At 41.4% G+C, this 13,438-nt stretch overlaps 1 protein-coding gene across 6 annotated transcripts in view; it reads left to right on the top strand.

Moving 5' to 3' along the window:
- Nucleotides 1-748: 748 nt before the first annotated feature.
- LOC115411481 (NACHT, LRR and PYD domains-containing protein 12-like) overlaps nucleotides 749-13,438 on the top strand; it is a 43,426-nt gene continuing 30,736 nt past the window's right edge. For 5 of the 6 annotated variants that reach the window (XM_030123635.1, XM_030123634.1, XM_030123633.1 and 2 more), the window contains exons 1-6: nucleotides 749-825; nucleotides 5,107-5,207; nucleotides 7,447-7,667; nucleotides 9,861-11,628; nucleotides 11,763-11,936; nucleotides 12,387-12,560. In XM_030123635.1, coding sequence (XP_029979495.1) covers nucleotides 5,116-5,207; nucleotides 7,447-7,667; nucleotides 9,861-11,628; nucleotides 11,763-11,936; nucleotides 12,387-12,560 — 2,429 coding nt within the window. In that variant the 5' untranslated portion in view covers nucleotides 749-825; nucleotides 5,107-5,115. The remainder of the gene's footprint in view (nucleotides 826-5,106; nucleotides 5,208-7,446; nucleotides 7,668-9,860; nucleotides 11,629-11,762; nucleotides 11,937-12,386; nucleotides 12,561-13,438) is intronic. The other variant, XM_030123637.1, reaches the window with a different exon arrangement.

Raw genomic sequence — 13,438 nt, 5'->3', positions numbered from 1 at the left:
CTGACTTTAGGAACTCATAGAGAAAACAGATCCTAGAACCGAAGATTGGAATTATTCCAACATATATGATATATGATGAAATACAGAATGATGAAATAAATGATATATGATGCAGACTTACATATATGATAAATATTATACTGACTGATATGAGAATCAAGTCGTAAAATGTATGATAAAAAAAAAACTTATCAGAACAAAACTGAGTTTATGAAGAAAAATAAATAATTATCAGAAAATTTGAAAGTAAAGGGAAAAAACCTAATGATAAAAACCTGTTTTTTCTGATGAGATTTATGCTACAAAATGGTGATATTCTCTGAAATTAAAATATTTGCAGATTCTCTCAAAGTTATTAAAGTTGAGTTTAATACAAAATAAGACCAAAGTTCTAATTTGCTTCAAGAAAAACGCATTTTGTGAAAGTGAAGAAATAAATTCTTCATCTTTGTTCCATCTGTTTCTTTGACATGTTTTTAAAATGTACCTGTAGAAACGACACAAATACATTCATGTGGTTCCTATAAATGCATGATAATCATCTGTTCATCTGAAAACATAAGAGCCTGTTCGTCTTATTATTGACATTTTTTAGGGTTTTCAGGATGAACTGAAGCCAAAGCGTCCATGAAACCCACACTCGACTCCACCCACACCGTCCTGACGTCACAGTGCGCGTGGACACGACACCGACAGAAACAGGTAAAAAAAAAAAAAAAAAAAAACTAGTGCAAACACGGAAGAGGAGGACGAGATTCTTCACCGTCATGTAATTCTTTTACCTATAGAAGTGTGTGTGGACTGCGCGCATGTATCAAACTGCAGGTAGGAACCGTTCAGTCATTTGTTTCAGTTAGTTTCAGACATGTTCACGGCTGGATTCCTACTTTTAGTTCCATTTTCACCGAATTGAACCGACTAGTTTGGGCTCGAGCGCTGGTCTGCGAAGGAAGAACCTGTTGACTTAGTTTCGTTTATCATTATTATTTTGTTTGGGGGTCCTCTGTCTCATTTTTTTGTTTTTAGGGCCTGAACATGCGCGAAAAGTACGGATTTTTTTCGTTTCAAAATGATGAGAGTTAAAAAAAAAAAAGTGATATTTTCTAGGTTTCGTGAACGACCTTTCAAAAATGTTTCGGTACCGCCCCTAAGACAACTAGAACCAGTACTGCCAGGAAAATGTTCCGATTAAAAAGAAATTTGGTGAAAATACGTGACACACATTTTTACCTGCGCGCGAATTTGCGAAATGTAAATTGGTGGGAAGGACCGCCTTTCTCTCCTCTGATTGGCTAAAACGGCTCTCTGATTGGTTGGCTGATGCAGGGCAGGCTGTCAGCTGTCACTCAAACTGTCAGGCGGCAGTTTTCCTATTCTAGGACTGTGGTCCAATCAGAAAACAGTGTTTATCTGTGAACACTGTGTGTCTGCATAGCTCTGCTCTGAGAACACACCCAATAAGGCACTAACCACAGGATAGCATACAGGCTAACTTAGCATGTTAGCATTAGCACAGACGCCAAACCAGGCATGTCCAAAGTCCGGCCCGGGGGCCAATCACGGCCCGCGGTCAGATGTTATACGGCCCACAGCTTCGGTTTTATAATGTATTATTTATGGCCTGCTTGGACTGTTGAACCGAGTACATGAATCATAAAAGCTTCAAAATGCAGTTCCTTGTTTTTTTTTTTTTAATTTGTTCACACCTGAGTGGCTTAGATTTGGTTACATTACCATTTTAAAAAAATGATATTGTGACAATGAAAATAAAATTGTTGTAGAACAGCGCTTTTATATGAATTTTTTACTGTTTAAAAAACGTCCGAAGGTACCACTGGCCCCTGGCAATCTCCACATTATCAGATCTGGCCCTCTTTAAAAAAAGTTTGGACACCCCTGCGCTAAACTCATTAATAACTCAACATTAGCAATATTAAAACTCAACAGAATTCTTATAGGATGAGTTGGATCTTACAAATGCCAAGTTACAGAAGTTTCACTTCCTTTAACTCATGAATAATAACTTTAATGAACTTTTATTTATCAGAGCTCAGCTCTACAGAAACTCTCCTCCTAATGATCACATGACCTCAGCTGACAAACTGAACCAAACACCACCAGGTTCAACAGAACAACTGAAATCAAACCCACTGATAACCACATTTGTACTAATATTATCTTATTTTAAAAACTCCATAATTTGTGGTTATTTTGGTTAAATCTCAACAGCTGGACAAGTCACGCTAGCAAACTATAGGACTACAGTTGACAATCGAACAGAACAGTTGGATAAGATATAAATATTTACAAATGCTAACGCATACCAAAGTAAACAGACTTTACAACATAAATGTCACTAATACAAGAAATACACTTGATAATTTGAAAGGTGACGATATCTTATTAAGTTGGCGTTGGAGTTGCTAGATCAGCAGAAATAAAAATAAATCTGTTTGGACGGCGCCATACTCAACGTTTGAAACTATTGGTGAAATTTGATGTTCGACATGAAAAACGAAACTGTTATAACTCAGCCATTTGTCATCCAATCAAAACCAAACTTGACATATTTGATAATAGTCCCGCCCCGAACAAAGTGACATAACAATATTGAATCTGATTGTTTGCGCCATTGTCCATTGGACAATGGAATTCACATCAAAGTCAGTATTGCAGCATTCTCAGTCACGTCAGACCTCCAGACTCTTATATTCTCGTGTTTGTGAAACCGCTCGACTGCGACTCACCCAGAGTTGCATAGGTGTGCGAGGGCCCATCATAATTGTTCACAGTTACTAGTTCTATTTAGTTTTAGTCTTACTGGGAGTTATTGAGGCTTTTTTTTAGGGAAAATGTTGATTTATAAAAGCTGAGAACGTGGGTTGTAAGAATGAAGGACATACAAGGACTTCACAAAAGCACCGACTGTCAGATAAGTCATTTGATGTTTTTTTTTTTTTTTTTTTAATTCTTCATCATTTAGAGAAAATGGAAACGCCCTGTACCCACAGTAGGGCTGCACGATTAATCGATTTTAAATCGAAATCGGATTTTTTAATTAGGACAATTTTGAAAAAAGGGAAATCGTAAAATCGATTTCATCTCTCTCGTGCCTCCAGGCTGCGCGCTTGTGGGCTACCGTAGGCTCCTCCTCCTATCAGTGACAGCGGTCTGTCACAGGAGTCCGTGTAATGACCGGATTTTAAATGTGTTAATGAGCCCACAGTACTTATTGCAATGTAAGCCGTGGTTTCACGCACGGATCCCACAACTGAAATAGAACTGCATGCGGATCACTCATCTTACGTTGTCCCGGATCCGTACCATCCTGTCTTCTTCCGAACCGGGTCCGGGGTTGTGGGGTCATCAGCCTCAGCAGAGGAGCCCAGACAGCCCTGTGCCCACACACATCCACCAGCTCCACAGATAGAATCCCTCCAGTGTGTCCTGGGTCGGTCTGTTCCACGCACAGATTTAAATAGAACCGCATGGAGATCACTCATATTAACATGGTCCACACACACATGACTGATGCCTGTCACTGACTTACATCGGTATCACTTCTGTGGGCCCAGATACCCAGAAAAGGGAGAAAAAAAATAAATATATAAAAAATAAATAAATAAATATGTGTGTGTGTGTGTATATATATATGTGTGTGTGCATATGTTCATATATATGTATGTATATGTATATATGTGTGTGTGTGTGTGTATATGTATATATATATATATATATATATATGTATACTTATGTTTTGGGTTTTTTTAAATAATTAATTTAGTCCTCTTACCTGCTAAATTTTTCATTCACAAATCTAAGTTCTGTAACACAAAACCAAATATTAGTTATTTTTTTGAAAGAAGTTAAACTTTATTTAAAGCAGTTACATAAATCTGGAAACAAAAAGGCTATAAAAAAACATAAGTATTTTCTCTGATTTGGACATTGTATTATAGTGTATTCCCCCTGGCAAACTTATGTTATTTTCTTGTTGTATACATTGTTTGTATACTCCATTCAATAAAGTTTTAATTAAGAAAAAATAAACTTCTGTGGTCTCATCACATGATACCATCACAGATTTGAGGTCAGAACAGTGCCTTGCATGGTGGGCTGCTCACGAAAACAACATGCTGACTTCTGTTGTCTTTTGTAGTTTTACCCAAAAATCAAAATCAAAAATCAAGTTTTTAGAGGAAAAAATCAGGATTTTTTTTTTTTTTTTTGCCAAAATCGTGCAGCCCTAACCCACAGTTCTGTCATGGTTTTGTCTGTTTTTATTTAGTTTTCCTCTAAGATTCAGCTGCTTGTTTTTACTTTTTACCATTTTTACTTTACTTTTTACTTCTTCCTGCAATTTTTTTGTTTGTTTGTTTGTTTTTTTAACCATGTTTGTTTTTTTTTATCTGTGGTTATTTTTTCAGTTATTTCCATGTCTTGTTTCATAGTTTTACTGCTTTATGCCTCTTGTTTGTATTTATTTTATTTTATTCACCATTTAGAATAACAGTTTTCCTCAGTGCATTTTAAATGGGTTTACATGAGTTGGTTTTCAAGGGGGATTGAATGAATGAATGTTTCTGAAAACTCATTTCTATTATAATTTCATTTTCTCACTGCTGGATGTAGTTTTAGTCGTCATTAACCATAATAATCCTACTGTGTTTAAGGTTCAAGTTTATTCGTACATGTTGACTCATGAAATAATGAAATTTGTGACTATGGTCCTGCAGTTTAACAAAGAAAAATACAACTACATTGAATTACTTAGCTTTTCTATTTATTTTCATACATTATTACTCCCTTTTGCTCAGACGGGGGGAACCGAGGCCATGGCCCCACCCTTCTGAAGGGCATAGGCTTAGAGAGAACTTAAAACCTGACATTTATGTCTCATAATTTAAAACTATAATCTATAAAACCTCATATAGAAGGTTCATATGAATAACAGAGGCATCTGATGAATGAGAAAAGGCCCAGGGCAGAATGTTAGAAATGCAGCATCTCATCCTGACACTGTTTGTGTTACTTCCTGTTTTGTGGGTCATGTGACTGCTGGACTCTGAGTTTTACGTGCTTTGGGTGATTCTCTTTCAAACTGAGGTTCTCACCATGAATGTGGATGAAGATGACAGCCCCGTCTGCAGCGTCTGGTCTTGTAATCCTCCAGGAGGTGTCAGTGAACCAGGACCTTCTGATCCACAGTGAGTCCATCACAGGGTTTTTAATAGTTTCATTTTCAGACTTTATTTAGTAATGAATAGTAGAAAGATAACACAAACTAAGGAAGGAGAGACTACTATGTGTATATATCAGGGATTAAAGTTCTCCGTCACCACGACGGATTTCCATCAAATGGAAAAATTGAGGGGGGAAAAAGTCATATTGAAGTAACTTCCCCACGTGTTTCGCAGAGTCCAGTCGGAACCGCGATCCTGTCCTGGGTCTGCTGTCCAGAATCTGCAGGTGTTTAACACAGGCACGCCACACACAGGGGGCTGATAGGTTTAACAGTGATGATAATAAGATGACTTCTTTAGTTTTATGTCGGGAGGAGAGATTGATGACTATTCATCTTTGGAAGGAAACGCTGCTCATTCTGTGCCTCAGAAACACATGGACCAGTTCAGCTTTACCGAAGTTCAGCCTCCAGACTAACTTTAGTTTAGTGCTAACAGGTAGCTTTCATTATGAAAGAACCACAGCGAAAAGGGAAGAAGACAGAACTGATCTGCATGGACCTTCATGTTTGGGTTCATAGCTTATCTCCTCTTGCCGGTATATGACTAGTGTGTGTGTTTGTGTTTGTGTGTATGTGCCCTTCCCGTGCGTGCGGCTGTGCACGCCGCGGCCTTACGCGGTTACGCGCCCGACTGCATAAGTGCTTTTTTTTGACCCGTTTAGCATCTTATTTCTATCTGTGTGGTACAGTATGAAGATAAAATTGAATGAATGAGTAACCCCCTTGGTATTTGCAAAGCCACTGTATTTTAAATACCCTCAGAGAGGATCTGGAATGGAATATAATTTCTGTTTCAGTTGACATAATTTCTTCTAATCAAAAGAGAACACGATATTGGCGGCGGGGGGGGGGGGGGGTTGTGGACGCAGGTTTGATGATGTACAGATTATTTTGGCTAGCATATACGACATCATGGACACGTTTGTAGAGGAAGGAGCTGAAGTGGGAACTATTGAGAGATGCGTGTAAAAAACATGGAGGTGGGCGTGGCTTGATGAGAAGGGAGACGATGGAACTCCAATTAGATCATGGTGCAAAAAAATGAAGCAGCCTGGTGCGTGCATGTGCGTAGTTTGCCACAAGAAAATTCTGTATGGTTCCAATGGTGAAAAAGTCCTGATCCGCCATCAATCTGAGAAGTTGAAGATTAGTTGGTTAGGGTTACGTTTACACAGACATTTTCCCCAAAATTCATGTGCTGTTGGAGTTGGAGTTATGTTTTAGGAGTTCCTAAATTGTTAAGTAAAAAGTTTTTCACTCATTTTTTGTAGTAAGGTTTTCTTCTAGTTATTTTCACTTGCTTCAAAGGTTTTCATACCCTTTAAAATTAACCAGAGAGCACCAAAATTGACCTGAAGCTTTAAAAATTTTCTGGGAGAGGACCCCCAGAAACCCCACCAGTACCACTCATGACATTTTTTCTATTCATGTTGCTGATCTTCTACACCTGTACACTCTCCCATTCAGTGTGTTTTACAGTATTGCCAAATTTGACTATATAAACTTGTACGCTATAGTACTATTGTATTGCATCATTTTTAATAGTGGCCAATGATTTTGACCAGAAGAAATTTTTCAGTCAGATGAAAAATTTTTGCTTTAATCCCTGGTCTATATACACACTACCGGTCAAAAGTTTTAGAACTAGAGCTCGACCGATTAATCGGGCCGATTATAGCGCATCACCAACTAATCAACATCGGCCAATATGTAGCCGATGTATTAAGTTTTTTGCTGCGTGGAGATTCTGTCGCTTGCTGCTCCTGTGTGTGTGTGTGTGCTGCCCAGAGAGTTAGAGGAACAGTAAAGCGAGTTAGGATGGACTGCGGGAATCAGACGTTGAAAGCATGTTAAGTTTCAGTTTGGTTTTCATGCCAGTGTAAGTGACATTATGTATGGAAGGGAATTTTAGGAAAGGGCCCACAACGTTTAGCTTTCATGGGGCCCACAGTTGGTGGCAGCGCCCCTGGTATCACCTATGGCTTTGTCTTTGTTCCTTGTGCCAGTATCAACATTTCCTGAAAATTTCATCAATATCCGTCCATGGCTTTTTGAGTTCTCTTGCTAACAGACAAACCCTGATTAAAAACATAACCTCCACTGTTCATTGGTGGAGGTAATTAAATTGTTTGTTTTTTTTTAACCCAGGCGTAATGAAGACCCACAAATGCTCTTCATTCTAAATGTGTTCATGTCCTCAGAAAGAGGAGGAGTCCTGGTTCTGAGGTGGACCCACCGTCCTGTTCCGTGTGTCTGAAGGTCCTGACTGATCCAGTCAGGACCAGATGTGGACACTGGTTCTGCAGACAGTGCATCACTTCATACTGGGACCAGTCTGGTCCATCAGGAGACTCCTCCTGTCCCCAATGTGGAAAAAGATTGAGAACCGGAACTGGACCACAGATGGACAGGACTGTACAAGGTAAGACTGTAATTCTGTGCAAAGATGTCATCAGTCCTGAAAACATGTCGACTCACTCACTGTGCTCCCCCTTGAACTGCCACCTTATTGTGGTGGGGGAGTTTGAGCGCCCGAATGATCCCAGGAGCTATGTTGTCGGGGGCTTTATGCCCCTGGTAGGGTCTCCCAAGGCAAACAGGTCCTGGGTGACAGGGCCAGACTAAGAGCATTTCAGAAGCCCCTATGAAAAAACAACAACAAAAGAATGTGACGTCACCCGGTATGGCGTAGCCGGGGCCCCACCCTGGAGCCAGGCCTGGGGTTGGGGCTCGAATGCGAGCGCCTGGTGGTCAGGCCTATGCCCATGGGGTCCGGCCAGGCCCAGCCCGAAGGAGCGATGTGGGCCCGCCCTCCGGTGGACTCACCACCCACCGAGGGAATTGTAGGGGCCGGGTGTATTGTGGATTGGGTGGCAGTCGACGGCAGGGAGCCCGACAACCCGATCCCCAGACGCAGAGTCTAGCTCTTGGGACATGGAATGTCACTTCGCTGGGAGGGAAGGAGCCGGAGCTTGTGAGGGAGGTTGAGAGATACCGTCTAGATATAGTCGGGCTCACCTCCATACACAGCTTGGGCTCTGGAACCCAACCCCTCGAAAGGGACTGGACTCTCCACTTCTTTGGTGTTACCCGCGGTGAGAGGCGGTGGGCTGGTGTGGGCTTGCTCATAGCTCCTCAGCTCAGCCGCCATGTGTTGGAGTTTACCCCCGTGAACGAGAGGATCGTGTCCCTACGCCTTCGGGTCGGGGACAGGTGCCTCACTGTTGTCCTGGCCTACGGGCCGAACAGCAGTGCAGAGTACCCGGCCTTCTTGGAGTCCCTGGGAGGGGTGCTAGATGGTGCTCCGACTGGGGACTCCATTGTTCTCCTGGGCGACTTCAATGCCCACATGGGCAATGACAGTGAGACCTGGAGGGGGGTGATGGGGAGGAACGGCCTCCCTGATCTGAACCCGAGTGGTGTTTTGTTATTGGACTTCTGTGCTAGTCACAGTTTGTCCATAACAAACACCATGTACGAACACAGGGATGTCCATAAGTGCACTTGGCACCAGGACACCCTAGGCCGGAGGTCGATGATCGACTTCACTGTTGTATCATCAGACCTCTGACCGCGTGTTTTGGACACTCGGGTGAAGAGAGGGGCAGAGCTGTCAACCAATCACCACCTGGTGGTGAGTTGGTTCCGCTGGTGAAGGAGGAAACCGGACCGACTCGGCAGGCCCTAAATGTGTTGTGAGGGTCTGTTGGGAACGTCTGGCAGAGCCCAATGTCAGTGCGGTCTTCAACTCCCACCTCCGGGAGAGCTTCTCCCAGATCCCGGGGGAGGCTGGGAACATTGAGTCCGAGTGGACCATGTTCTCCACCTCCATTGTCGAAGCGGCTGCTCGGAGCTGTGGTCGCAAGGTCTCCAGTGCCTGTCATGGCGGCAATCTTCGACGAAAAAAAATTTTCCTTTTTTTTTTTTTTTTTTTTGCTGTGTTTTGACTGAGTTTTGACCGTGGAACTGCTGTATGGAGTTAAACAGGTGTCAAAAAGCAGCTGGACTGGTTTATTAATAAAAAAAAAAAAAAAAAAAAAAAAGAGCCCAAAACTAAACCTACTGGGACCAAATTCAAATCCTTGTTGTTGTTCTGTGTGTTCCAGCTCACAGTTGATGTTCAACATCCTAAATCTCTATTGATGTACATTCCAGTGCCTTTAGTCCAAACCTGTCAAACTTCATTTCCTCTCTTTGTCTTTTTCTGTTATTCCACCTGTTTTGACCCTAAAACACAAAGTAAAGCAAAACCACTGAAGAAAAGGATCACAAGCACAAACTCACGGCAGCTTTAATGAACCTGAAACAGACGCAGATTCACAGCAGAACCTTTACCTGGAATCAGGGCTCAGGGGTTAAAGGGTTAATGTGTGAACCTTTACCTGGAGTCAGGGGTTAAAGGGTTAATATGTGAACCTTTACCTGGAATCAGGGCTCAGGGGTTAAAGGATTAAACCTGACCTGGTGAGTGTTTTTCCCTCAGTCGTTCATTCAGGGTTAGACTTTGTGTTTGTTGTCACTGTCAGGGAGCTGAAGGGATAGAAATAGTGCCATTGTCCAAATACTTCATGATCCAACTGTATTTATGTAAAGTGTTTGTATTTTGTGTTGTCAGATGAACATAAGCTCAGTCTGAGGAGCAGATGTGAATGTGTGACTGAAGGAACTGATGAAGCAGGAGGTAGAACCCGTCTAAACCGGATCTACACTGAGCTGTACATCACAGAGGGACAGAGTGAAGACGTTAATACCCAACATGAGGTGAGGACGCAGGAGACAGTTTACAAGAAGAAGATCATCCATGACACACCCATCAGGTGTCAGGACATCTTCAAAGCCCTACCCGACCAGCAGAACCCCATCAGAGTGGTTCTGACCAACGGCGTCGCTGGAGTTGGAAAAACCTTCTCGGTGCTGAAGTTCACTCTGGACTGGGCCGAGGGTTTAGAAAACCAGGATGTCAGTCTGGTGGTTCTGCTGTCCTTCAGAGAGCTGAACCTGGTCAGAGATGAGCAGTACAGTCTGCTGACGCTGCTCCATGTTTTCCATCCAACATTACAGAAGGTCACAGCAGAGCAGATCAATGTCTGCAAACTTCTGTTCATCTTCGACGGACTGGATGAAAGCAGACTTTCACTGGATTTCAACAACTGTGAAGTGGTTTCAGACGTCACACAGAAGAAACCAGTCAATGTCCTGTTGACCAACCTCATCAAGGGGAACCTGCTTCCATCAGCTCTCATCTGGATAACTTCCAGACCTGCAGCAGCCAATCAGATCCCTCCTTCATGTGTCGACAGGATAACAGAAGTCCGAGGATTCACCACTGATGACCAGAAGGAGGAGTACTTCAGAAGGAGATCCAGTGATGAAGATCTGTCCAAGACAATCATCTCACACATCAAGAAATCCAGGAGTCTCCACATCATGTGTCAAATCCCAGTCTTCTGCTGGATCAGTTCTATGGTTCTGGAGCACATGTTGACTTCAGACCAGAGAGGAGATCTGCCCAAGACCCTGACCCACCTGTACTCACACTTCATCATGGTCCAGACAAAGAGGAAGAAGAAGAAGTATGAAAAAGGACATGAGACCAGTCCAGAAGAGCTGACAGAGGCTGACCGGGAAGTTCTTCTGAAGTTGGGTAGATTGGCATTTGAACAACTGGAGAAAGGAAACATCATGTTCTTTGAAGAAGACCTGGAGCAGTGTGGTCTGGATGTCACAGAGGCCTTGGTTCACTCTGGGGTTTGTACAGAGATCTTCAAAACAGAGAGAGTGATCTTGAAGAAAACAGTCTACACCTTTGTTCATCTGAGTGTTCAGGAGTTTCTGGCTGCAGTCTACATCTACCACTGTTACAACACCAACAACACAGAGGTACTGAGGAGTTTTCTGGGACAATGGGACCATAATTCAACCCTCAATGTCTTCCTGAGAGAAGCCATGAAAAAATCCCTCAAAAGTAAAAATGGTCACCTGGACCTTTTGGTTCGTTTCCTTCATGGTCTTTGTCTGGAGTCCAACCAGAGAGTTTTAGGAGATCTGCTGGGTCCAACAAAGATCAGTCCAGAAACAATACAGACAGTCATCAACATCCTGAAGAAAATAAACACATGGAGTATCTCTCCTGACAGAAGCATCAACATCTTCCACTGTCTGACGGAAATGAACGACCAAACGGTCCATCAGGAGATCCAAGAGTTCCTGAAGTCAGAGAACAGATCAGAGAAGGAACTCTCTGCGATCCAGTGTTCAGCTCTGGCCTACATGCTGCAGATATCTGAGGAGGTTCTGGATGAGTTGGACTTGTGGAAGTACAACACATCAGATGAAGGACGATGGAGACTGATTCCAGCTGTGAGGAACTGCCGAAAGGCTGAGTAAGAACTGATGTGGATATTAACATTATTTAACTTTGTAGTGATTCATCACCATGATGAGGAATTGATGAAGGAACCATGTTCCCTTACACAGAGAAGGGAAAACTAACTTTCTATCACATCTGATTTTTCAGTCTCTCTGGGAGTCGGCTCTCGGAAACTCATGTTGAAATCGTGGCCTCGGCTCTGAAGTCCAGTTCTTCACATCTCACAGAACTGGACCTGAGTTCTAACCCCATGGAGGCTCCAGCTGTGGAGGTTCTATGTTCTGGACTGGAGAGTCCAAACTGTAGACTGGAGACTCTGAGGTCAGTCCAATGTGTGTCTACTGATGAGATCTTCTGTCTTTTTCTGGTTAAATCGTGACGTCATGAATGTTTTTACAGCGCTGTTATTTAATGACAGGATCTTTAGTGTCTGTGAAAAGGAGATCATAAACCAAATTAAGATGGATCATAATCATATAGAATATCATTATATTGTTGAAAGAATTAAATCAGATGCTTCAGAGTAAATTACACTCAACAGACATGTGCATTAAATGAGTTTAATTCTTCTTATTATTTACTTCATATTAAACTTATTTACAAAGTATAAATATTCATTTGTTTTATTTGAATTCTGAAGTATCGTTAGATTAATTCCAGGTCAAACTCATTGAGTTGGACATAATAATGTTGGACTGAACATTTCAAACCTGAACACATCTGACTGGATTATTAACACAGTTTAATCTATGTCATTTATTCTTTATTCAGATTGAGGCGCTGTGGTTTGTCAGATGTCAGCTGTTCTTCTCTAGCCTCAGCTCTGAAGTCCAATCCATCACATCTTATGGAACTAGATCTGAGCAGAAACGAGCTGAAGGATTCAGGAGTGAATCTGTTGTGTTCTTTTCTTCAGAGTCCAGACTGTAAACTACAGATTCTGAGGTTGGTTCACTGTTGTTTGAACAAAATGGTTAAATGTTTGATTTTTAATCCACAGTCCAATTCCAAAAAACAACTAAAACAGGAAATTGTTTATCATACAATTATGAACAGAATACAATACAAATGTAATTAATATACATTTAATTGACAATAGAACATAGAAGAGAACCTTTGAAAGGGTTTCAACCATATGTTTGAGCCCTGATCTGTACCTAATCTTATCAGTGGGCAGGTGAAGTCCGAACTGAAATATAAAGTCTGTATTTTCACATCACTAGCCTCTACGTAGAATGTTTCAAGGTGTAGATAATCATTGAATCCACCTCAGAATACACAGAAGTTGATCAAACCTGGAATGTGCTGATGATGTGATTGATTCCATGTGTTGAATTCCTTTGTGTGTCTGTGATGCAGGACTTTGAGTGACTCCAGGAATCCTGGTAATAACCAAACACAATGATTGGATTCATCAACCACACAATTCAAGTGGTTCAGTAATGACAGACTGAAGTGTGTGGTCGTTGGCCTTAGTTACTGGTTTAATGTCCAACAGAAAGAACAAAGCTCAACCTGTTTGGAAAAGAAAAACAACAGTAATAAAGATTAAATAAGTAATAAAGACTAAATGATTGTTAATATAGATTCAATACATAATAAACACTAAATGATAACTAATATAGATTAGAGCAATTATATAGACTAAATTATTATAAGTAAAGTTTAAATGAATCAAATAGACTAAATGATTGCTAATAAAGATTAAATAAATAATATAGACTAAATGATTGTTAATATAGATTCAGTGTAAACTGGTCCAATGTCGTCTTTGAAATGACTAAATAAAATAACTCATAGAAGTAGTTAAAGTTCTTTAAATG

Source organism: Sphaeramia orbicularis, chromosome 20 (assembly GCF_902148855.1).
Source record: "Sphaeramia orbicularis chromosome 20, fSphaOr1.1, whole genome shotgun sequence".
Classification (NCBI taxonomy): Eukaryota; Metazoa; Chordata; class Actinopteri; order Kurtiformes; family Apogonidae; genus Sphaeramia; species Sphaeramia orbicularis.
Note: the sequence above shows the minus strand (reverse complement) of the source record. Positions and strands in the feature narration are given on the sequence as shown.